Raw genomic sequence first — 27,114 nt, 5'->3', positions numbered from 1 at the left:
GTCGGAAGAGCAGAGAGGACAAGGTGACAACACACAGCTTGACAAAGAGGGTAAATCAGGAATGGACAGTTATGTAGAGCTTTGGCAATGGTAACAAGAAGTTTACCTTGATATCAGATGGGAAGCAAATGGAGAGATTAAAAAAAGGGACTTACATGATCAAAACAGCAGGCAAGGAAGTGGCAGCAATTGTATGGACTGACAGGGAACGATGTATTATTTGGGAATGCAGAGAGGAGAATGTTGCAGTAATCAAGGTGGAACAATGCTGAAGTTCTGAACAAGAGTTAAGGCTGTGGTGGTGGAGAGGAGATCTTGGATATGTTGAGGAAGAAGCAGATGGACTGGAATGGGTTAGATGTGTAGGGCAGGGGAGGAAGTTTGGGAAGAGAAAGAGTTCAGTTTTGGCCATGTTCAATTTAAGATGACAAGATATTCAAGAGGAGATATCAGAGAAACAGAAAGGGAGGTGGGACAGGATGGAAGAAAACTACCTGGTGGCGGAGAGATAGCTTTGTGAGTCATCAGCATGGAAATCACAGCTGAAGCCATTTGAGCTGATGAGATCACCAAGAGATGAAGTGTAAAGTGAAAACAGTAAAAGGCCAAGGACACAGCCCTGGGAAATCTCCACAAAGAGGGGGAGTGGGGAGGAAGTGGCTCCACTGAAGGAGATGCTGAAAAAGTCCAGAGGTAGGAAGAAATCCAGCAGAGGACAGTATCCTGAAAGCCCAGAGAGGATAAGATTTCAAGAATAAGGATCAAAAGCAGCAGAGAGGTGAAGGAGGAAACTATAGATAGGCTTGGAAGGATTAGATTTTTACTGGTAAATGTCAGTAAACACTGATTTCATCGTATATACACACACACACACAAATATATTTCCATCAATAATAATTTAAATTTACAGATAGGCAAAGTAAGAAAAACAATGCTTGAGAGCTTAACAGAGTATCATTAAATAATTGATTCCCCCCCCCCAAGATTTCCTTCAGTTGTGAATTTAAATAAAAATGCTTAAAATAAACTGATATTATCCATCCAAATTATAAAAAATAAAAATGGAATTCTGCCAAGCCTACGTATAGAGTAGAGGCCCTGAAATTTGGCCAGGAGGGGGTCATTAGAAACCAAAAAGAGCAATTTCAGTAGAGTGAAAATTCCAGATCCCAGACTGGAAGGGATCCAAAACAGAGTTGCAGGAGAGGAAATCAATGCATTGATTACAGAATGCAAATTCAACTATTTTGTAGATGAGGGGAAGTATAGAAATATAATAGTAGATAGAAAGGCATCAGGAGTCAAGGGATGGTTTGTTAAGAATAGGGGAGACCAGAGGTCAATGACAGCTGGATAAGAAAGGTGAGGGAGAGTGTGAGTATGGGGAAAATGGCAGTAAGGTGGCAAGAAGGGATCTGATCACTGGGACAGGTGCATGGATTAGAGGTGGAAAGAAAGCAGGAGATCTCAAGACTGAGGAGGAGGAGAAGAAGGAGGTGTTTTGGGGACAGGGTAAAATGAGAAGCAAAGAAGAGATGTGAGGAGAGAGATCTTGGAGGACTTTAATAATGTTCTTATTGAAGAAGTCAGCAAGATCTTGTGCAGATAGAGGGAAGAGAGTGAGAGGAAGGGAGGATTTAAAAAGGGAAGAGTCAAAGGTTGCAAATAAGTGATGGGAACAACTGTGGGCATGGGATTCAAGGAGGCAAGAGAAGTATTGTTTAGCCAGGGATATGCCATAGTTTAAAGAGAAGAATCATAGAAGCGTAGGACTAAAAGGGACCTCAATAAGTCATCTAGTCCAGTCCCCTGCACTCAAGGCAGGACTAAATAATAACTAGACATTCCTGACAGGTGTTTGTCTAACCTGTTCTTAAAAACTTCCAATGACAGAGATTCCACAATCTCCCCAGGCAATTTGTTCCAGTGCTTAACCACTCTGACAGTTAGGAAGTTTTCTTCTAATGTTCAATCTAAACCTCTCTTACAGCAATTTAAGCCCATTGCTTCTTGTCCTATCCTCACAGGTAAAGGAGAACAATTTTTCATCCTCCCTGTAACCACCTTTTATGTATTTGAAAACTTGTGTGTCCCCCCTCAGTATTCTCTTCTCCAGACTAAACAAACGCAATTTTTTTCCAATCTTTCCTCATAGGTCATGTTTTCCAGACCTTTAATCATTTCTGTTGCTCTTCTCTGGACTTTCTCCAATTTGTCCACATCTTTCCTGAAATGTGGCACCCAGAACTGAACACGTACTCCAGTTGATGCCTTATTAGCAAGGAGCAGAGTGGAAGAATTACTTCTCATGTCTTGCTTACAACACTCCTGCTGATACATCCCAGAATGCTGTTCACATTTGTTTCCTGACCTTCAGGGCCCAATGTGAGCTCCTTCTAAGAAGGCTGATTGTACAGGGAGAGTTCACATTTTTTGTTGATAGGGGTTATTTGGGGAGTTTATCATCTTTTTTCAATATTGTATTTATAAACATGCCTAGAGAGACCAATTGTTGTATTACATAAGGAGAACAAGGGAAGAGAACAAACCTGTAGTGGAGCAAGTCAGCAAAGTATTGGGACTCTCTCCAGAGATGTCCAACAGGTTGAGAACAGAAGTGAAGGAAGCAAATGCTAGGAGTGAACCAGGGCTTTGGGTTAGTTGAACACATTTATGATGAGAGAGAGGAGCATGGAAGTCAAGGATGAAGGAGAGAGAGAACAACTGAGTCTACTGGTGTGGGGGGATGAGAAAGTTAGGAGAAGGACAATGAATGTAGCAGAGATGGCATGGAAACGATAAACTGGACATTATGAAAGGCCCTTGGTCAATACTGCACATAACCAGCGTGTTTCCTCTTAGTTCCCCTTTATAAAGATAGGTAAGAATGTCCAGCAAGAAATTGGAAAGATTACATGAAAGTTCGATTTATAGTGCCATTTATTTCTGTCTTGCCATAAATATTCAAAGTTAAATCCACCTAAGTTATCCATTTATATACCATCTATGTAACTGCAAGAAAACCCTAATGCATTTCAGATCTGTTTGTTGTTCACATTTTATGAATCATATGATTCTTCAGTTAATTAGCTTTCTATGCAGCATTTCGATAAACTACACTATATAGTGTTTTGTATCAGAGGTGTCTGCCATCACCACGCTATATGGCATGTAAACAAACAGCCTTTCCATTACATAAATCCATTTGCAGGGAATTTTAAATGCATCCGATGAAGTGAGCTGTAGCTCACAAAAGCTTATGCTCAAATAAATTTGTTAGTCTCTAAGGTGCCACAAGTACTCCTTTTCTTTTCATGGTAAAAAAGTTACTCCAGTCTAAATCTTGGCATTTAGCATCTCATATTTATTTTTTGGAGCTTTTTAAAAATTATCTACTCAACCATTCAACTACAGGAAAGCAAAAAGTTGCCGGGAATGGACTTTTTTTTAGATCTACTATTTAAAAGATTTTTTAAAATTAATTCGTCAAATGATAAGAACAGCTGTCATAATTTAAAAAAAAAAACAGCAACACTTGCCAACAGTGAACACAGCAATACCCAAAGTTTATAGTCTTTCCCATTCTGAGAATAAGAAATAACTGTGGTAATGGTTGCCAAATATAAATGGGTGAAATAAATTTGCTATTTGAGCGGAAGGAAAAAATTGTTTTAGTAAACACAACTGCACACATGCAGTAACTAATTTTCATTTTAAAAAAATCTGTGGATATTAACCAAAGACTACCTAGCTGAACTGCTGATATCTGAAGTTGAGCTTTCTGTCTGAACAAATAAGATCTCATTTTTTATTTGAGTTTGGGGATGAAGGGGTGAAAGTTGTACTGTACTATCAGACCACTACATCCTTTGCCCAGGACTCATCTTTGCTCCAATTGGGGCAGAGGATCGGTTTAAATAAGTTTCCCTTAGAATTAACGGAACTGGTTCTGTTTCAGAGCTCTCTGAAGAGGAATACTACCCAGATGATGGACCATGCTATAAGCTGCCTGATCAGACACTATGAATATCTTTCATCATCAACCAATGACATAGGCCAGGAGTGCTCTTGGATCCTCAGCTGCTTCTGAATATTCCATCAGCAGCAATGGCAGAGAGTGATTCTCTCCTACACCCTGCAATCGATGCAGGGGCAGGTGGTTGTAACCTTTCCTTTCAGTTGCAAACTTCCTCAGTTACCCATACCTTTGCTATCTCCAGAACAGATTACTGCAATCAGCTCTACGTGGAATATACCAGAAAAACATTGGGAAAGCCCAGATATCTGACTGTTTGGCTACTTTGAATTTTGCATGCAAAAGCACATTATATCTATGCTCGCTCCAGAGATTGTGTTTGCTCCAATTCATTTCTGCAAACAATTAATTGTGCTACCTTTGCTATAGAAAGCCCTCGATGATGTGTCCTGCTTACTTAAGAGATCATTTCTCTTCACCCACTGAATCCTAGCAGTTGAGATCAGCCATCACTTGAAGCAGGGTCTTCTCAAGGGAAGGCTCATGACTTTGCAATATGTTTCCCCTCTTGATCTGACAGAGATCAAGTTTGTTGATCTTCAGGGCATAATATGAGGCTCTTTCTAAGAAGGCTAATTGTACAGGGAGACTTTACAATTTTGGTTGGTAGGGGTCATTTGGGGAGGGTTGGTTTTTTTTTCAATATTGTATTTATAAACATGCTTAGAGAGACTGATCATTGTATTACATAAACTGTTAAAATAGATGATAGATGGCCTCTCAATGAGAATGTTATTTTGGTTCTACACAGCTCATCCCATACACTTTAAATCATGACCTGCAGACCTCCAGCTATTCTAGTTCTCTTCTCTCTAGTGCATCACTGCAGTATCTGAAGAACTTCTGCTGTTGCACATTAATACTGACACACAGCATCTTTGTTTTTCCAATTGTGAGTGTCTTAAGCAGATACTGCAAATTATATCAAAACTGTGGTATGGTTTGGTGATGTGCATGAAAGGAGACTGTGCTAAGACTACTCATCTGGCTCACCAATATAGAATTTGTATCAAAGACTTCAGAGTTGGAATACTAGAGCATGTTAAAAAAATAGCATGGTCATAGAATCATAGAATATCAGGGTTGGAAGGGACCTCAGGAGGTCATCTAGTCCAACCCCCTGCTCAAAGCAGGACCAATCCCCAATTAAATCATCCCAGCCAGGGCTTTGTCAAGCCTGACCTTAAAAACTTCTAAGGAAGGAGATTCTACCACCTCCCTAGGTAACGCATTCCAGTGTTTCATCACCCTCCTGGTGAAAAAGTTTTTCCTAATATCCAACCTAAACCTCCCCCACTGCAACTTGAGACCATTACTCCTTGTCCTGTCCTCTTCTACCACTGAGAATAGTCTAGAACCATCCTCTCTGGAACCACCTATCAGGTAGTTGAAAGCAGCTATCAAATCCCCCCTCATTCTTCTCTTCTGCAGACTAAACAATCCCAGTTCCCTCAGACTCTCCTCATAAGTCATGTGTTCCAGACCCCTAATCATTTTTGTTGCCCTTCGCTGGACTCTCTCCAATTTATCCACATCCTTCTTGTAGTGTGGGGCCCGAAACTGGACACAGTACTCCAGATGAGGCCTCACCAATGTCGAATAGAGGGGAATGATCACGTCCCTCGATCTGCTGGCAATGCCCCTACTTATACACCCCAAAATTCCATTGGCCTTCTTGGCAACAAGGGCACGCTGTTGACTCATATCCAGCTTCTCGTCCACTGTCACCCCTAGGTCCTTTTCCGCAGAACTGCTGCCTAGCCATTCAGTCCCTAGTCTGTAGCGGTGCATTGTGTTCTTCCATCCTAAGTGCAGGACCCTGCATTTATCCTTATTGAACCTCATCAGATTTCTTTTGGCCCAATCCTCTAGTTTGGCTAGGGCCCTCTGTATCCCTACCCTCCAGCATATTTACCTCTCCTCCCAGTTTAGTGTCATCTGCAAACTTGCTGAGGGTGCAATCCACCATCCTCCAGATCATTAATGAAGATATTGAACAAAACCGGCCCCAGGACCGACCCTTGGGGCACTCCACTTGACACCGGCTGCCAACTAGACATGGAGCCATTGATCACTACCCGTTGAGCCCGACAATCTAGCCAACTTTCTACCCACCTTATAGTGCATTCATCCAGCCCATACTTCTTTAATTTGCTGGCAAGAATACTGTGGGAGACCGTGTCAAAAGCTTTGCTAAAGTCAAGAAACAATACATCCACTGCTTTCCCTTCATCCACAGAATCAGTAATCTCATCATAGAAGGCGATTAGATTAGTCAGGCATGACCTTCCCTTGGTGAATCCATGCTGACTGTTCCTGATCACTTTCCTCTCATGTAAGTGCTTCAGGATTGATTCTTTGAGGACCTGCTCCATGATTTTTCCGGGGACTGAGGTGAGGCTGACTGGCCTGTAGTTCCCAGGATCCTCCTTCTTCCCTTTTTTAAAGATTGGCACTACATTAGCCTTTTTCCAGTCATCTGGGACTTCCCCCGTTCGCCACGAGTTTTCAAAGATAATGGCCAATGGCTCTGCAATCACAGCCGCCAATTCCTTTAGCACTCTCGGACGCAACTCGTCCGGCCCCATGGACTTGTGCACGTCCAGCTTTTCTAAATAGTCCCTAACCACCTCTTTCTCCACAGAGGGCTGGCCATCTACTCCCCATGCTGTGATGCCCAGCGCAGCAGTCTGGGAGCTGACCTTGTTAGTGAAGACAGAGGCAAAAAATAGTCTACCACTAGTAAACAAAATGGACAATCACATCTGTTATTGAAACTTTATTATGTAAGTGGCTGAATTAACATTTGAAAAATGGGCTATTGCACATACACAACAATGTGGCCCACTCCTCCTCAGGAACATAAACTGAAGAGGAGAACACACAACGATCTTATTTCCCACAACAAAAACTAAACTAACTTAAAGCCTGATATAATCTTTTTTTTTTTTTCCAAGGTTAAGAAGTTTAAATCTATTGTGAAGGGAACCAGAAGAGAACACTTTTTGGTTCAATCCTCAAGTAAAATAAAACTAGATGACTGGTTTTATATCTGCTTGATTAATTATGTAGTGACTTGGATTGGAGCCACTGTAACAGTGAGCTTCATTTTTGGTTTTTAAATCATTTTCAGGACAGAAATACATGGAAAAGTTGTACAATATTACACCTCCTAGCACAATAAATTTTAATTCTGATAATTAACCAGCCTTGAAAATTCACAATTGACCACTACTGGCCTCAGGCAACTCATGTGCGTAGTACTCTTAGTGACAGCAATAAGTTATATTTTCATGTAAGATATCAAACTTCCTTAGCTAGTGGAAGCTGCAAATAGAAGTAACAATATCCTTTCCTAGGGTCAAAAATGCCACCACATTATTAGTTTAATTTCAGTGGTCAACCATCCAATAGAACAGCAATGGTCAAAGGAGACATTCACCCTTCAGGCAAAAGGCAAAGCACATAGTGGCAAGAAGAAGGGAAAACAACAAGGAATAAGACACAAGGATGATTAAAAATGTTGTATAATTAAAAAGCACCTAAAATGGTCACTTTGAAGATCAATAAGTGGAAAACTTGCTTTTTAAAATAATGTTATACTCTATTTTAAAAGAAAGTCCTTTGATTTCTGGAACCAAAGGCATACAGCAATTTTTTATAGCACACTTATCTCTGCCCTCTGGAATGCTTGTAATAGAGCTGGTTGGAAATGTTTCCATCAAAAAATGCTGATTCTGCAAAATCAAATTGTCCCACAGGAACCTGTCTGGTTTCCTGTCATCTTGCCAGCTCTGCCTCAGCAGTTCACCTGGCAGGTTGCCACACAGACAGGACTCCTGGGGGTTGCTCAGCACACTGTCTGGTAGGCTGGAGTGTAGCTGGACTCCCAGGCTCCCGGCTGCTCAGCAGCCTGCTCGGCTCAGAGCCAGGGCTCTGAGGGCTTCCAGGCTCTTGGGGAATCTGGGAGCCCAGGGAGCATATTTCATTTCAGAAACACCAAAATGTTCCTACTATAGTATTTCTAAAAAGAAACAGTGTAATTTCCTTCTGCAAAAAAAATTAAGGTTTGGGGTTTTATTCCGATTCAGGATGAAAAATATTTCCAACCATTAAATGATAAAATTAGTTGCTTGTTATAAACATCGGGCAACAGGGCAGCCATAGTGTGATGTTTGCAAATTTCCATTTTCCTTGCACCCTGCCAAACCATATACTAAATCACCTACATGGCTTCCTAGAAGTTCTGTGTTTTCACTGTTTTGCTTTCTAAAATAGGACAGAATCTAACAATTTTTTAAAAAGTAATGTTAAATGAATTTTCATTTTCTACTGTCTGTCACAGTCACATACTCAAAAAACTCGGTCCGTGTTTGTGAATTAGGTCCCAGCTGAGACATAAGCAACGAAACAGAACATTTCAATAATTCTCACTCAATTAAGGAAATATCCAAATAATACTACTTAAATACAATGTATTAGCCACTTTTAACAGGCTAAGCAAATACTCCATAATGTGCTACAGAATAACCACTATGAAATTGAAATGGGAAAGAAATTTGTCATTTAGAGACTTAAGGGTGTGTATGTGTAGGATGAAGGAGTGAGTATAATCTTCTTGAATTCAGATAAATTCAAACAGCTTAAAAAGGTTAGGTGGATCAATTCATTAGGAACACTAAAAAAAAAAAAGAACCAGGCCCAATAGTTTACAGATACTACATCACTGTGTAAGCAGCAGCAGTTTGCAAGCTCTGCAACGCAAAACAAAGCCCAGTACTCTTTCCCTGTACTGTACCCAAGAACACTTTACATGAAAGTAATTCATCTAAAAAGGTTTACCGACTCGTCAACAAAAAATCTCTCTTAAAATTTTATTTCCTTTACTTTCCTGCAATTCTCCCATAAAAATGGTTATTTATTTTACAGGAACTGTGGTTCTTTGAGATGTTGTCATCACTGTGGATCCACTAAACATGTGCTTGCAGCTCATGGTGATAACAGACTTTACTGAATAGCAGTGTCTTTTGGGACCACACACACCCCATGTCCCTGTATGAGCACATAAATGGTGGAGCATCCATAGTCCTTCCTCAGTTCCCTCGCAATTCAAAACCTGCAAGGTCCTGAGCACTCAAAGCAGGGGCAGATTGTGGGATTCACACTAACTACAATATCCCAAAGAACTAGTTACTGTAGACAGGAATCCCACTCCCACCCCCAGCCCCACCCCTCCCATCCCTGGAACAGGAGTTGTAATTTAGGCCAGTAATAGGGCTTTAACCATCTTATCCTTCAACTGGCCCCTTTTCCACAATTAGTCCTCCATCTTGGAAGAATCAGCAAGCTGGCCTTTGCCTGATGGTGTCTCCATGCTGTGAAGAAGGAAGCAGGATAGATGTTGGTTCCCTTCCCAAAGCTCATCCCATTCACCTGGGAGAGAGAGGAGAGTTGCCCTGCCCACTCTGCAAGGTTCCTGATCCCAGGCCCTGAAAGAGATAGTAACAGGTTGTCTTCACAAACACTACAGTACTTATTCCCAGGACTGCTTCCTTTCTTGCAATATCTCTTATTTCCTAGGTCCTTTGGACATCTCAGAATCCCAAAATCTTAAAGGACTATGGCCGCATTGCACGGGTGGGCTGACCCTAGACTCCAGTAGCCTTAAAGGCACAGACTACCTTGTCACAGAGAGGTAGAGAGAGAGTGTTTTTTTCAAAAAGGGGAAAACAATGGTCCTGTTAACAGGACTGGACCCAACTCCACTTAAATTGGATATCTAGTGGAAAAGGCTGCTAGACTCCTATGAATTCATAGCTGAGTAACTAGGTGAGGGCTTTTGGGAAGGGTTCTGGATACCTTATGTCAGATCCAGGGTTCCATAACCTGAAGTCAGTGGTTGCCACGCGATGTGTGTTAAGGGCGAAGAGCCAACATAATCCAGATGCTGATCATATCACTGGCTCTTTCTTTCCCTTCTTTTTCCCAATTTTAGGATTTCCCAACTGGGGATTATGGCCAAGAAGTCCCTAGGTGAGTATCAGCTGACACATCATGTGTCATATCCTCAGCGCTCATCAGTCAGTGATGCTATTGATGCAAACATTTGTGCTGTGGAGTTGGTGAAGGGCCACTGTGGAGTGAAGAGTGACAACAAATCAGCATTTTGTCTCTTGCCAGTGTATCCAAAAGGTTTTGAATTGTGAGGTTTCACCTTTGAAGGGGATTATTATGGGATGGTCATGCCCAAGCGGTTCGCTTTTCTGTGTTGTCTTGGAGAAATTTAAATAATTCCTGGGTCAGGTAATGAAAAGGGAAACGGGACTGGCTGCAGTGGCTCATAATTTGGACGATTTCTTGTACACAGTAGTGTAGGGATTTGGGCACTACTATTGACTTCTCAATTTCTTTCAGGCTGTGACAAAGACTGAGTATTTTGCTCACCCCTGAAAAAGCAGAGGGGCCAGACACGACTCTGACCTATCTGGGCACTGAATTTGACACTGTGGTGGGTGAGTTGTGCTTACCAATGGATAAAGTAATGTGCCTGAAGGAAGGAGTTACTGATGGGGGTAATAGCTACAGAGAAGGTGACCTTGTGGCAACTTCAGAAACTTTTAGGCCTTTGGGCATTGTGTGCAGGGTTATGGCACTCAGGTGAGCCTTCTGTTGATGGCTCTATAATGCTTTAGCTGGAATCATGCTCTCACACTATGTCTGCATTACAGAAAAAATTAGGAAGGAACAAGACTTGAGTACCTTTTTGGAAAAATTTAATGGCATTTCACTAGGGGGCTCAGATTGGCTCCTTTGCACTGAGATCCTTTTGCATTCAGATGCATCTTATTACCTATTTATTCTGTAACTACATTACTGCCTCAGGACTAACCAAAATGCAGCTCCATTGTGCGAGGCACTGTACAAATACAATAATAAATGTGTATTTAGCCCAGGGGTGGGCAAACTACGGCCCGCAAGCCAGATTCGGCCTGTCAGGGCTTTCAATCCAACCCGCAGGATTGCCAGCCCTGTGGTGCAGGGGGCCTAAGGCAGGCTCCATGCCTGCCCTGGCCCCGCACCACTCCCGGAAGTAGCTGGCACCCCATCTCTGCAGCCCCTGGGGGAGGGAGGGGCAGAGGGCGCCATGCGCTGCCCTTACCTGCCGGCACCGCCCCCCGCAGCTCCCATTGGCCAGGAACAGGGAACCACAGCCAATGGGAGCTTTGGGGGTGGTACTTGCAGGCGAGGGCAGCGCACAGCTGAGCCACCTGCCCCATCCCATAGCACCCCCTGGAGCCACTGCCAGACATGCTGGCCACTTCTGAGAGCGGTGCAGGGCCAAGGCAGGCAGGGAGCCTGCCTTAGCCCAGCTACACACCGCTACCCCCCCGGAGCCACTTGAGGTAAGCGGTGCTGGGCCAGAGCCCGCACCCCATGTGCACCCCAACTACCTGCCCAGAGCCCCCTCCTGCACCCTGCACCCCTCCTGTACCCAACCCCCTGCCCTGAGCCCTCTCCTGCACCCCAACCCCCCACCCTGATCCCCCTCCTGAACCCTAACTCCTTGCCCTGAGCCCCTTCCTGCACATCACCCCCTGCGCGCACACACACACACACACACACACACTCCAACCTCCTGCCCCAGCCATACATTCATGGCCCTGCATACAATTTCCCCACCCAGATGTAGCCCTCGGACCAAAAATTTTGCCCACCCCTGATTTAGCCCTAAAGATCTTACAATCTAAATACAAAAAAATAAAAAGAATAGGAAAAAGGGGTATAATGCATAAGCACACTAATCAATATAATGGCCTGCAAATATCATGTTGGTGCCATGAGTTAGTTAGTTTATAATACTTTGGATGGAGTTTTATTAGGAGGTGATAAATTAAACAGAAGGACAAAGGAATAGAGGGAAGAGAACAGGGAGGAAGAGGACGGAGGCAGGTAAGAGAGACAGAGGGGAAATGAAGTGACAAGATTGAGTGTATACCTACACTGCAATTAAAGACCAATGGCTGGCCCATGTCAGCTGACTCGGGCTCATGGGGCTCAGGCTGTGGGGCTGTAAAATTGCAGTGTAGACATTCAGGCTTGGGCTGGAGCCTGGGACCCTCCCCCCCTTGCAGGTTGTACTCTGCCTGTTGTAGGACATATGTCCGAACAGATTTGGCTTCCTCATCACCAGCTAGCTTGGCTGGCAGAACAGACTGCAATAATAGACCAGGACTTTACACTCCTGTTCATGTCCCTTTTCTTTGTTTTTCAGTGTCTATTCTCATTGTGACAGGTTTCAGAGTAACAGCCGTGTTAGTCTGTATTCGTAAAAAGAAAAAAGAAAAGGAGTACTTGTGGCACCTTAGAGACTAACCAGTTTATTTGAGCATGAGCTTTCGTGAGCTACAGCTCACTTCATCGGATGCATAGCATATTGTGGAAACTGCAGAAGACATTATATACACACAGAGACCATGAAACAAAACTTCCTCCCACCCCACTGTCCTGCTCGTAACAGCTTATCTAAAGTGATCATCAAGGACGGCCATTTCCAGCACAAATCCAGGTTTTCTCACCCTTCCCCCCCCACAGACACACATACAAACTCACTCTCCTGCTGGTAATAGCCCATCCCTCTTTGAAACCTCTCTTTATAATGCGCATGATAATCAAGGTGGGTCATTTCCAGCACTAATCCAGGTTTTCTCACCACCCCCCCCCCCACACACACACACACACACCCCTCCAAAAACCACACACACAAACTCACTCTCCTGCTGGCAATAGCTCATCTTACAATGTGCACAGCAATAATCCAAGTTTAACCAGAACGTCTTGGGGGGGGGGGGGTTTGTAGGAAAAAAACAAGGGGAGATAGGCTACCTTGCATAATGACTTAGCCACTCCCAGTCTCTATTCAAGCCCAAATTAATAGTATCCAATTTGCAAATGAATTCCAATTCAGCAGTTTCTCGCTGGAGTCTGGATTTGAAGTTTTTTTGCTTTAAGATAGCGACCCTCATGTCTGTGATTGCGTGACCAGAGAGATTGAAGTGTTCTCCGACTGGTTTATGAATGTTATAATTCTTAACATCTGATTTGTGTCCATTTATTCTTTTACGTAGAGACTGTCCAGTCTGACCAATGTACATGGCAGAGGGGCATTGCTGGCACATGATGGCATATATCACATTGGTGGATGTGCAGGTGAACGAGCCTCTGATAGTGTGGCTGATGTTGTTAGGCCCTGTGATGGTGTTCCCTGAATAGATATGTGGGCACAGTTGGCAACGGGCTTTGTTGCAAGGATAGGTTCCTGGGTTAGTGGTTCTGTTGTGTGGTATGTGGTTGTTGGTGAGTATTCGCTTCAGGTTGGGGGGCTGTCTGTAGGCAAGGACTGGCCTTTCTCCCAAGATTTGTGAGAGTGTTGGGTCATCCTTCAGGATAGGTTGTAGATCCTTAATAATGCGTTGGAGGGGTTTTAGTTGGGGGCTGAAGGTGACGGCTAGTGGCATTCTGTTATTTTCTTTGTTAGGCCTGTCCTGTAGTAGGTGACTTCTGGGAACTCTTCTGGCTCTATCAATCTGTTTCTTCACTTCCGCAGGTGGGTACTGTAGTTGTAAGAATGCTTGATAGAGATCTTGTAGGTGTTTGTCTCTGTCTGAGGGGTTGGAGCAAATGCGGTTGTATCGCAGAGCTTGGCTGTAGACGATGGATCGTGTGGTGTGGTCAGGGTGAAAGCTGGAGGCATGTAGGTAGGAATAGCGGTCAGTAGGTTTCCGGTATAGGGTGGTGTTGATGTGACCATCGTTTATTAGCACTGTAGTGTCCAGGAAGTGGATCTCTTGTGTGGACTGGACCAGGCTGAGGTTGATGGTGGGATGGAAATTGTTGAAATCATGGTGGAATTCCTCAAGGGCTTCTTTTCCATGGGTCCAGATGATGAAGATGTCATCAATATAGCGCAAGTAAAGTAGGGGCGTTAGGGGACGAGAGCTGAGGAAGCGTTGTTCTAAATCAGCCATAAAAATGTTGGCATACTGTGGGGCCATGCGGGTACCCATAGCAGTGCCGCTGATCTGAAGGTATACATTGTCCCCAAATGTAAAATAGTTATGGGTAAGGACAAAGTCACAAAGTTCAGCCACCAGGTTAGCCGTGACATTATCGGGGATAGTGTTCTTGATGGCTTGTAGTCCATCTTTGTGTGGAATGTTGGTGTAGAGGGCTTCTACATCAATAGTGGCCAGGATGGTGTTATCAGGAAGATCACTGATGGATTGTAGTTTCCTCAGGAAGTCAGTGGTGTCTCGAAGGTAGCTGGGAGTGCTCGTAGCGTAGGGCCTGAGTCTACATAGCCGGACAATCCTGCTGTCAGGGTGCCAATGCCTGAGATGATGGGGCGCCCAGGATTTCCAGGTTTATGGATCTTGGGTAGTAGATAGAATATCCCAGGTCGGGGTTCCAGGGGTGTGTCTGTGTCTCATTGTGTAGCTTTTCTTCTAGCTTCAGGTGCTAGACTAAATCCATGTAAACAGTAGGATCACAGACCACAGCATTGTCCACTGAGCAGCAACACATGTCCATGGAGAACAGATGGGCTTATCTCAGGCTAAAGTGCTACTTTGATGGTTCAGTCAGCAGGGCATTTTGTGGGGCTTCCCAACACCTGAACTAATGAGCTGTTGACACAGAATTCTATCTGAAATGCCCTCCTCATATCTTGGAGACCATTATTTCCTTTGCATCCATCTTATCCTCCAAATGAAGTGAGACTGGGCAGCCCTGATGCACCTGTTTCCCTCTACTTTGCTGGTGTGATCACTTGCTGCCTGCCCCATAGTATTTGAAGTGGTTCTTATGCACTGGTTGTGGTTGACAGGGCCAGGAAGCATGTCAACAACTTTGCTAGTGTGTCTGAAGACCAAACACTGAGGCAGAGGTCATACAACTCTCCTGAATTATTTTACCCAGGAGGTATGCACCTACGGAATGTTGTAACAATGGTATTGTGAACAGGAGCAAGAAATGGTTGAGAGATATGCATGTTGGATATACTAATTAAGCAGCATCTAGAGGGATAGGTCCTGACAGCAGATGCGCCAAAATCTTTTTTCAGCATCGTAATTATTTGGGATTACGGTCTCAAACCTCCAAGGGAGAAGGTTTGGTGTGAAGCCCTTTTCCTTGTGAATCAAGCAGCAAACACAGCTTTCTTAGGAAAAGGGGCTGGATTTACAGGGAAGTCTGAGCCATCTTAAGAGGCCTGGCAGTTTTTCAAGCAGTAAGCTGTTCTATCCTGGCCTGCAAATAGGTCTTGAATATAACAAGCTGTAAAGAGAATTCACCACTGAACTTCAGGGTGACACTTGTGCTGGTCTCAAATCTTACTGTTGAGATAATCTGCCTGCACAGTTTTATCTTTAGCTATATACAGAGCCACCTGGTATATGTGAGAGCATATATCAAAGTGTTCAGGAAAGAAATCTGCCGTGTTTTTTTAGTTAATACTTTGCTGATGTATTATCTGTCAACCTGGTCCTACTCGTTTCCTGGTCATTCCAGAGACCATGAACTTCTAGTTCTTAGAAGTGTATGCCCTAGCCCACACTGGAAGCATCTGTGATGACAGCCAAAGGAGCTTTTGGACTCAAGGACTCCATACATGAGACTCCAGGGATAATCAACTGAGCTGTTTTAAGGTCTTTGTGGGGCAGGTAACATGTCCAAGCTGTCCATGTTTGGAATGTGGCTTTTGTATGATGCCTCGTATAGACAAGTATGGGGAGCTCATCCATGGAGAAGCCCATCACATTCTGAGACAGATGTGTTGTCGGATATGGAAGGTAGACAAGGATTGTAGTAGGCTCAGGTATACTGTCTTGGCACCAGAAGAAGTCTGAGGCTAAGAAGACAGAAGCATTCAATCCTCTCTTCAAGGGCTATGCAGAGCAAAGCATAGTACTAAAAGCTTGATCCACAGAGAAGTAGCGGGTCTGGGAAGGCTGTTCAGTACTCTTCATAGAAAACCCAAAGAGTGAAAGCTCAGCACAGAGTGCACTGTTGTAGTGAATGTGGCTCCACAATGAGGCATCTGACATGATATGCCTCCCCGAAGAGGCAGGTTGAGTTGGGGAAAATAGATTGGCATAAAAGCTTTTATTACACTTTTCCCCAGATATGGCTTTGGCAGCAAGCAAGTCTCAAGGGCTCAGAGTACACTTGCCACACTAATTTTTAGGAAAAAAACTCCCATAAAATATGATCAAACCTAACATACTGAGAAACTACATACAAGGATTTTTTTATTTGTTTTTAGATAAAAAGTATTCAAAAATGGTATCTGGATACAGACGCAAGACAACAGCAAACTTCCTGTGCTCTCTGCCATGGAGAAGGAACCATGACTATTAAGCAATTCCTTTATGTAATGTTGGGTGTTGAATGTTTAGTGTCACAAGACGACACTTGTGCAGTCCCAATGGATATTGCTTTCGAAAAGATTCTAGAGGCACAGGCACAAGGGGGCACCATTCCTATGAATGGAAGTGTACAGAAGACCTTAGCCTGTTTAATTGTACTGCAAATATTAAATCATAAATCTAAGGACCATTCTGGTCAACAGGCAAACAAACCTCAAAATTATCTTATCAAAGACCAGGGCACATCCTTCTGGCATGAAATATTATTTTGGGAACAATAGGATTTTAAATCAAAGATATTTTGTAAGATATTTGTTTCAGAAAAACTCTTGACTTTAAAATAATGGAGTGCTCTCCATTCAGAATCAAAAAGGAGTGACACTGAGGATCCATTATCAGAACCCACAAACAGTTGTTAAAGCAGGCTTCTTCCCCACCCGTCTTAGCAAGAAAAGCCTCAAATTCAAACTCCTCCAAAATTATTAAAAGTAACTTTTTGTAAGGATCTAAAGTCTGCATTCCTCAAATGTTAAGGACAACATTTATGGTTGGCAAATTTCATAGAAAGCCTTTCCTACATCTAAATTTACATTCCTGCTTAATGGGGGAAACCTTTTGTTTATTCTTTAAATGCTTAAAATAGTTCAGAACTATTCTACCATTTACTGTGTTACTGGCAACCTTTACTAGCAATTTGATGTTTTCTTCCTGATCAGTGGTAAAGATATTGAATAGCATTGGAACAACTGGAAATGCCCACACTGGAAAATGATTATCCCCATTTGATTTTGTATAGTGCTAATTTTTTTTTTAAAATCAGAATTTCATACAGCATGAAGTCAAATGCTTTACTGAAGCGTAAGTATTATGTGTCAGTAAAGTTACCTTTGTCAACCAAATTTTTGATCTAAAAAAACCAATATGAATTTTGTCTGGCAAGACCTGTTTTCCATAAAATTGGACTAATCATCTCCTGTCCTTTTATTCTTTACTGATTGATTCTGTATCAGCCTTTCCGCGATTTTACCTGGGATCAAGGTCAAGCTAACTGGCCTATATTGTTACATAGGTCATGCTGTTTACCCTTTTTATATATTGGTACATGAACTTTCTTTCAGTTCTCTGTGACTTCACCAGTACCCCAAAATTTATTAAACATCTACAGCTCAGAGAGCTCCTTATTCAATTAATTTTAAACTTTTTTGTTCCTTTATCAATTGTCTCTATTTCCTGATTGGTTTCAGAGTAGCAGCTGTGTTAGTCTGTATCCGCAAAAAGAAAAGGAGTACTTGTGGCACCTTAAAGACTAACCAATTTATTTGAGCATAAGCTTTCGTGAGCTACATCCGATGAAGTGAGCTGTAGCTCACGAAAGCTTATGCTCAAATAAATTGGTTAGTCTTTAAGGTGCCACAAGTACTCCTTTTCTATTTCCTGATTATTAATTTATAGACATTGCTATCAACTTCCCCCTTTTTCCATTTGTCATGTATTGCTTTTTCTTGGTGCTTTCATTTTCCTTCTTAACCAGGATTTTTTTTTATAAAACTTAGCTAGCCTTCTTTTGTGACTGTGGAATTCTGGGTTTTTTTGGGGAATGCACGTTTAGTAAAGTTCTCTAACCTCCTAATTATGCATGTTTAAATTGTTCCTTCTGATTGGTTTTGCTTGATTGTTTTCAGCTTCAGGAAACCAACCCTTTTAAAAAGCACCAAAAATATATATATTTCCCTGGTCAGGACTATATTCTGTTTGCCCATAGCAAAAGCGATTGGGTCATCACCATCTGTACCTAGGCAATGACTAATTTTTAGTTCCATGATCAGTTCATCTTTGTCTGTCAGAATGAGATCTGATATAGCTATGCCATGTAGAGCGTAGTACTTTGTTAAAAAAATTTATTTTTAGACATTCCCCGGAAGTTTTAACAGTGGCAGCATAAGCCCTGCAGAACATTATGTAATTAGATTCATAGATATTAGATATCTATTTAGGTCAGAAGGGACCATTATGATCATCTAGTCTGACCTCCTGCACAATGCAGGCCACAGAATTTCACCCACCACTCCTGCAAAAAAACCCTCACCTATATCTGTGTTACTGAAGTCCTCAAATCGTAGTTTAAAGACTTCAAGGAGCAGAGAATCCTCCAGCAAGTGACCCGTGCCCCATGCTACAGAGTAAGGCGACAAGCCTCCAGGGCCTCTTCCAATAATGCTTTGGCCAGTGTCAACATCCTGACTGACACTAAAATCAAAGTTTGAAAAGTAGGTTAAAATTATGTACATTGGGGTCAGCGGGGTGCTAGGGTATAAAGTGCTCAAACAATTCTCGAAGGGCCTACATAAACAATACGCATCATTCCTCTTAATATTTTGCAATGGCTCTTGCTGTCAGACTGTCTATAACGTAATCAAACTCAAGAGCACTCCCTTCCTAAAACAAGAAAAGGCTACCATTTTTCGTATCTTTATTTTAATATCCCATTTAAAGTATTTGTGGTAAATTAGTAGAGGTTTCTGGTCTAGCTACTTAAAATTGTGTATTTAAAAAAAACATTTAAATTAACTGCCCTAGTATCCTTTATTGTCTATAGCTTAGTGTCAGTCAGCATGAAGTTAAAATTCTTTGTTGTTCAAAAAGTGTGTTTAATATAAACACACCAGTAAAAACACACACAAACATGTTTATAGGGTAGTTCATCTTCCTTTCAAAATATACTGACATCTTATTTCACTTGTGCCCTTAGTTGTATATACAGGAATAATGGTTTCTAGTCCAGGCAAAACAAGAACATGTAAACAATATTTTGTTAAATCAAGTGGCCTGATTTTCACGGTTCCATTTTTTGACACCTGCCCGGGTAATAGGTTTTTTACTCTTCATTATGCATATAGAAAGACAATAAGCCACATGGAATATTTAATGAGTGTGTCTCATCATAAGATGGGGGAAACAAAAAGTAACTCCCAAGTGCTGTACTTTAAACATTTTACTGCAGACTGATCCACTTCCAACTGGATAGTCCAACTTCAGTTTGCAAAGCCACAATACTCACACACGGCGCTAAGAACAGGCTTGATGTATTCCGTTCCTGTAGTGTTGGGAGAGGTATCTTTGGTTACTGTAAGCAGCATGTAAGAGTCAGCTCAGACCCAGGGTGTCAGGTGGGCTTAGACTCAGGTGGCTAGCCTGGGCCGTGCGAGTGCTACAACATCCACATGGCTATTTTTAGCATGCTAGTTTGAGCTGAGCTCTGATTACCCACACGGTGATCACACCGCCCAGCTGCAGCGTAGACATACCCCCAGGGACTCTGCCTTCGTATGCTAACCCATCAATAAGGAGCTACTGAGGTCATGCAATGCAGTCTTTCATTATGATCCTATCATTAAAATGATCTAATACACCAGATAAACGTCTCAGCAACCATCTCAAATGTTAGCTCTTTGGCAGTGTTCAGAAAATGAAGAACAGCTGCTGTAAAAAAAGGTCTTTCAGAAGAACTGCTAGTATCAGCGCCTGCACAGAGCTCTTCACAAAGTATGTTTTCCAAACTTCATGTAGAAGCTATATTTAACTTTGCCTTAGCAGCTCAAGCTACATTTGGTAGAACCCTGTTACAGGAGATCTTGGGCTGTTGAAAAGTTATTTTATTAGAGACTGATAATATGCAAATATTTCAAAATCACCATCCAACACACCTAATTATCAGGTTACAGATCTAAAGTCTCCCATTCTTATGTATACCTTACCAGTAGTCTCAACAAATCATTAATAAAAAATACATTGTATTGCATGCTGCAATCTTTCCTAACAAGTCTGATTTAATTTCTTTAGCAATCAAATTATACTTCGCTGTTTACATTAACTTTTGTTGTGTTAGTTCTCTGGTATGGGCAGGAAAAAAAAAAAAAAAAGGAATATCTTATATACCCATTTTCTTCAGTGTGATGTCACCAGGACAGATTGATGAGATCTGAGTATCAACTTCCCGCATAGACAGAACGGTGGAAAAAGAGCAGTCCTCTCAAACTGAGGTTGAATCTGTACTACCAAAAAAGCATATGGAACCTCTCTTTTCCCCAGCAAGGAAGACTGGGCTGAGAATGAATTTCAAAAGACCCAGTTAGAGAAACAGTGGCTTCTGCTTCAATGAGGACTTATGAAGAAAAAGCTGGGCCCAACACTGGGCTTGTATACTGCAGAGAAGTTAGACCCTAATCTGTTTGGACAAGAGCTCTGGAGTAACACCTTGTTGATTGAGAAGTCCTTGAAGGCAGAGTCCAATGTGTCTCTAAACTGCCTGTAGCACTTAAATGGAAAAAAAGCTATCAGCTTTATAGGAAAATTCACACACCACACTATCCCTAGAGAATGAAACTCAGAGCATATTATATAAAGCATCTAAGCACTAAATTTATAATATTCTGAGATTGCTCATGTTGGCAGTTGGGACTAATGCTGTACAGCTTCTCAAAACCAACAAAAGAAAGAATTTAGTACCAGATTTTCATATTCTCAATCAAAGCTGATGGCTGCTGAGCACTTCTGAAAATCTGGCTCATAATTTTTGTAACTCGCAAAACTTTAAATCTCAAACACACAATATACTTCAGAGACAACATGATTTTTAAAACAGACAGAATATAGGTCAAACACTGACTTGATTGCTTAAACAGAATAATTTTCACTTTGTTAATTTTCCATACAAATGGTCTTCCTTCATTTTCTAGAAGGAAAGTTTAAAAGAAAAAGAAAGTATATACTTGAGATAAGCAAGCACTGTTTTTATAACTCAGCACATTTCCTGTGGTAGTTCTACAACAGCCTAATGCTCCATATCTAGCCCAAGATGTCTCCAAGAAAAAAGGTGCTAGCTGGACCACTCACACAGTTACTTTGCATATCAGCATGAGGATCTTCATGTGTGAGCTTTAACAAAATTGAAGTGAAAGTGTACAGATATAAATGCCTTCTAGTCTCTCTAGTCCACTTTGCTTGTATGTTTATAGTTGAAGAGTCCATTTGTTGTGCAGTGTTTATGTACATTTATGGCACCACATCAATCATTTATACCTATAAGAAAGTGTGTTATCCAACTGGTCATTTTCCCCCCAAATATCCCAAACAAATATTAACAGTGAATTTAAGAAAACATACCTCTGGCTGTATAGCTTTAAATACTGGCATATCCATTAATGTAATCTGGCTCTGTAACAAAAACAGTGTTAAAAATCATTTAGTATGAAAATAAAACAAGTACATATTTACAGCTGCTTTTACTGGGTATAGCTTTTCAGGAGTCTTGGCTTGTGTGCCAACATTTTCTCAATGAGGAGATTCACCTCTTAATTAGGATTTTTTTCAGTTATCTGCTTGTGCTGGGCCAGCAGCAGCAGGGGCAGCCCTCTGAGTATCAGCATGTTACTGCACTGTCATATTTTATCGTAGAAAGTTTTGCCTGGAAATGGTTCGTTTGCATACTTTAATGATCTTTATCCAAGTCTAATGTAACTGTAAGTGGTTTATCCATGCAGCCCTGGACTACCAGTCTTGTTAGTACTTAAACTTTGGGGGTTTGCCTTTAGGGTGACAGTTCTGGCATGTGCATACCTGAGTGACATGACCGCATTACTCAGCTACAGTGTGGTGAAGAAGCCTGTGGACAAATATGGGACTGGCTGCCAATAAACCGAACTACAGGGGCTTCAAAAATCTGGTTTGTGTAGGTGTGTGTGACGTTGCACTCCATATGTTTTATGGAAATATGCTAATGAATGTGAATATAATATAACTGAAATATGGTTCATGCAAAAGGTCTCCAGTAAAGTATCATTACAAAGCTTATAATCTACTGAGTGTGTTCATCCTGTTAGATACAAGAATGATATATATGTACAAAAACTAGACATATGAAGTATAACTGAAATCCTATTGTAATTATGCAAAGTGTGGGCCATTAATGGTGGTTTAGAATCTTGATGGCTCTCACTGACTAGAACAATCAGTTGTAAATGGCTCTGTTTACTTGCTAGCCTTCCTGCATTCCTATGACTCAGGCCGGAAGAACGGAGGCTTGGGGTCTCACAGGACATGTGACCATGTCACCTGTTACTGGAATCCACATTAAACCTGGTGCTTTTCCATTTAGAAGGAGGGGTGGGGACCCAGAGAGAAAAGATTCCCACCTTGTGCCAAAGCTATAAAAGGGGGTGGAACAGAACAAAGGAGGCTGCCAGTCATGAGAAATCCGAGTTACCACCTGAGCTGGAACTAACAAGGACTGTACCGGGGAAAGGATTGAGCCCAGACTAGGAAGGAGTCTAGTCTGTGAAAGAAGCTTACTGGAACATCTCCGAGGGTGAGATTTTATCTGTAATCAGTTTCTTAATGTATTAGGCTTAGACTTGCGTGTTTTGTTGTATTTTGCTTGGTAACTTACTTTGTTTTGTCTGTTATTACTTGGAACCACTTAAATCCTACTTTTTATACTTAATAAAATCACTTTTATTAATTAACCCGAAGTGATTAATAACTGGGGGAGCAAACAGCTGTGCATCTCTCTCTATCAGTGTTATAGAGGGTGGACAATTTATAAGTTTACCCTGTATAAGCTTTATACAGGGTAAAACGGATTTATTTGGGGTTTGGATCCCATTGGAAGCTGGGTGTCTGGGTGCTGAAGACAGGAGTACTTGCTGAGCTGTTTTCAGTTAAGTCTGCAGCTTTGGGGGTGTGGTTCAGACCCTGGGTCTGTGTTGCAGCAGGCTATCATGTCTGGCTCAACAAGACAGGGTTCCAGAGTCCCAAGCTGGCAGGAAAAATGGGCTCAGAGGTAGTTTCAGCACATCAGGGGCTCAGTCCCAGAGATCCCCTTGGGACTGTCACATCACAGAGCACAACCATATGTTTTACAGGTAAAGTACCATATCTAGTGTAAATCACTGTCTCTTTCCTGCCATGTTTTGCATAATCCCTTGTTCAAGAAAAAATGTGAAGATATGACAGTAAAATTCAGCAAGAGTTGGGCAAAACTACCAGTTTCTCTATGGGATTTCAGTACCCAAGCTAGATAATGTTGGCAAGAATATACCAGTGTGACATTTCCTCCCAAACTTTTTATTTTTATATCATTCAAAAAATCCAAAACACTCAACTTCAGGGAGTGACCTTGGACTGGTTGTCCCCAATTTCCCTGGGAATCTAGTTGTAACGTACCAATTCCAGTCTCCACTGACTAATTGTGCCATGGACCTATTCCCTTCAGTACTGCCAATAATTAGATCGAGCCCATTAGGGGGGTATAAATTTAGCTTTACAAGACTTCCTGTGAAAAGTTCCTCAGCTGAATTAATATTCACTCAATCTATTTGAGGTTCTCAGTGAAGGGAATGTTACATGATTTAAGTCAATGTAGTGGGAAACAAAATATAATTTATTAGTAATCAATTAATTCCTAGTAAAATTAAACTAACTAGGTCCCCCTAGGAACCAGAACCAGATGACATACCTAGCTGCCCCAAATATAGGAGATCAGTAATGAAATATCAGTAGGGCATTAAAGAGAGCCTTTAATGTGCCTTGGCGAAGAGGGGTTTTTCTGTTTGATTTATTTCAGTTATAAGAGTTCTCATGCCCAGTATTTAAAAACAAATCCAAGTATTATATGATTTTCCTTAGGCTACACTACAAATATTACTTGAGCTGCTGAATTTTTTGTTCATGGCTACTGATTCCCGCCCCCCACCCGCCATCTACTAATGGACCAATACCATTGTTAGGAATCCTTTTGTTCCTAATATCTTAAATTCCATCTTATTTTCCTTATTCTATTGGCCATTGATCTCTGTGTCCTTTTGTTTCCTTTATCAATTTTCTACAGTTCCATGATTCTAATCTGTATACATTACTTTCAACCTGTTTTGAACTTTTATTATATTAACTGTGGAGGCCAATCCTGTGGGCAGTGCTCAGTTAAGTTTGGGAAAATGGAAGTTAAAACATCAAGTGATTTTATAACTGAACTAATGTAGCTCTGTTAAGAAAGAGTTTTTAATTTTAATGTATTATCATAGAGACCTGTAGTCCACATCCAGTGAACTGCAAGTTGGTGCAGGATGAGGCACTGTCAGTCAAGATTTGTTCCAAGATGACAGATCCACAAAAGTTATGACAACATTTGTTACAATGGTATGGAAGTCTTGTTTGTGGCCATCGTGTTTTGTAAGCATTGCGGGAGCTTAAACCTGACACCACATTTTATGTGGAACTATACTGTTCAAGTGCCTAGTACATTTGTACACTCTTTCAGCCACCTTCAGTACCCCGTGATCGCCTCTTCTTGCTCTGTAGCATGTTACACATGTAGTAGTTTAAAACAGAAGCCAAATAATATGAGAGCAAAGAGCTGTACCTGGCATGGAAGCTTTGCTTTGAATCTGGTACTGAAAATTGGTGACAGGGGTATGAAAACTGACTCCCTCAACTTTCGAGAACTAACTGTTTCTGTATAACCATGAAAAAACAATGCTAGAGATTTAGGTTAAAAAATAAAACGGAGTAGGGCTGTGTCTGCATCAGCAAGCTTCCAAAGGGCTGTGGATATTTAGCAGTAGTTTTAAAACCCACTTAAAAACATCTAATATTTTGGAAAAAATCCAAACAGATTTGTAATTAGTTTCAACAGAAAAACAAAGATGTATCAGTTCAGTACTGAATGCTTCATGTTGAGGCATATATCTCAAAATTTATATGATCAGAAACTTATCTTTGAGATTGCTGAAAGACTTGTTTAAGAGGTGTTATTTTGACGGAAAATAAAAAATTTTGATGCTATTTTTATACTGTTAGCTCTGAATATTATAAGCATAAATGCAAACATTTTTACTTACTGCAAACTCCTCAGGAGTTACTTTCAATACGTCAAATACAACCGCATCATAGCTTTTATTGGCATAGTCTGAACTCCTTCCTTCCAGAGAGTCAGAGCTGCTACTATCCTACAGAAAGTAGGAAATTAAGTCTTATGTGCAAAGTGATGGATTTCATGTCAGACAAACAAAAAATAAAGCTTAAGTCTGATATCACATTCATGCATAAGAATAAAAGTTTCTACTAAAAGCTGAACAACATATAAAGAAAGAACTTTCATGCAGTGCATTGCAAATCTTTTCTGAAAATAGATGTGGCTCATGAATGTTAGTATTTACTATACCACAGACAAATTATATAGCTATCTAATCAGAACAGGCTTTTCATTCAAAAATCTAAAAAATACCAGGATGTTTTTTCCAGTAAAATTTTAGTTGTATCAAGTCTTAGAAGTTTCCGTCTCTAACAAGTCTATTTTAAAAGTTTAGATTAGAAAGAAAACAGTCAGATAAAAGGAAACTGGCTAGTATTGCCCAACCTCAAATGGAACAGCTTTGGCTCTTCTCTGTTCTCTCCACACACCCAGGCCATATCCAAATCTTGCTGCTTTCTTTCCACATAACTTACTGAAAATCTCAAACCCATCCAGTTCTGAGACAGCTAAATGCAACTCTAATGCTTGCTCATGTTCTGATCATCTCCTGTCTTCATTACTGCAATCTCATTTCCTCAGTATTGTGCGATTCCTACTCTACCCCCATCCAGTCCATCCAAAAACACGGTCACAAAAATCATATTCCTTGCCCTGTTTGACCATAGTAGCCCCTCTCTGAATGCCTACATTGGCTCTGTGTCAGGGATAAGGCCCTGCACCTGCTCAGTCTTCTGACAGCCTAGTGAGCATAGCTGGGCTGCATCAGCCAGACCAGTGACTCTCAACCAGTCCAGACTACAGTACCCCTTTCAGGAGTCTGATTTGTCTTGTGTACCCCCAAGTTTCACCTCACTTAAAAACTACTTGCTTACAAAAATCAGGCATAAAAATACAAAAGTGTCACAGCATGCTATAAGAACGGCCATACTGGGTCAAACCAATGGTCGATCCAGCCCTGTATCCTGTCTTCCAACAGTGGCCAATGCCAGGTGCTTCAGAGAGAATGAACGGATCAAGCAATCCATCTCCTGTCACCCATTCCCAGCTGCTGGCAAACAGAAGACACTTCAGAGCATGGTTTTGCATCCCTGCCCAGCCTGGCTAATAGCCATTGACAGACGTATCCTCCATGAACTTATCTAATTCTTTTTTGAACCTTGTTATAGTCTTCGCCTTCACAACATCCTTTGGCAAGGCGTTTGACAGGTTGACTGGGCACTGTGTGAAGAAATACTTTCTTTTGTTTGTTTTAAATCTGCTGCCTATTAATTTCATTTGGTGACCCCTAGTTCTTGTGTTATGAGGAGTAAATAACACTTCCTTAATTTACTTTCTCCACACTAGTCATGATTTTATAGACCTCTATCATATACCCCACCACTTAGTCTTATTAATCTCTCCTCATATGGAAGCTGTTCCATACCCCTAATCATTTTTGTTGCCCTCTTCTCTACCTTTTCCAATTCCAATATATCTTTTTGGAGATGGAGTGTCATATCTGCATGCAGTATTCAAGATGTGAGCATGCCATGGATTTATATAGAGGCAATATGATATTTTCTTATTATCTATCCCTTTCCTAATGATTCCCAACATTCTGTCACTTTTCTGACTGCCGCTGCACATCG

At 41.5% G+C, this 27,114-nt stretch overlaps 1 protein-coding gene across 3 annotated transcripts in view; it reads right to left on the bottom strand.

The window, feature by feature from the left end:
• The window catches only part of RALGPS1 (Ral GEF with PH domain and SH3 binding motif 1), a 394,814-nt gene that overhangs the window by 313,122 nt on the left and 54,578 nt on the right, over window positions 1–27,114 (bottom strand). For 2 of the 3 annotated variants that reach the window (XM_074973513.1, XM_074973514.1), the window contains 2 exons: window positions 25,353–25,460; window positions 21,622–21,672 (listed from right to left, as the gene is read on the bottom strand). In XM_074973513.1, coding sequence (XP_074829614.1) covers window positions 21,622–21,672; window positions 25,353–25,460 — 159 coding nt within the window. Of the gene's footprint in view, window positions 1–18,544; window positions 18,629–21,621; window positions 21,673–25,352; window positions 25,461–27,114 lie in introns of those variants that run through there. The other variant, XM_074973515.1, reaches the window with a different exon arrangement.

This window comes from Natator depressus, chromosome 16 (assembly GCF_965152275.1).
Source record: "Natator depressus isolate rNatDep1 chromosome 16, rNatDep2.hap1, whole genome shotgun sequence".
NCBI classification, from domain to species: Eukaryota; Metazoa; Chordata; order Testudines; family Cheloniidae; genus Natator; species Natator depressus.
The sequence above is the reverse complement of the archived record's forward strand: the minus strand, read 5'-3'. Positions and strand labels throughout refer to the sequence as shown.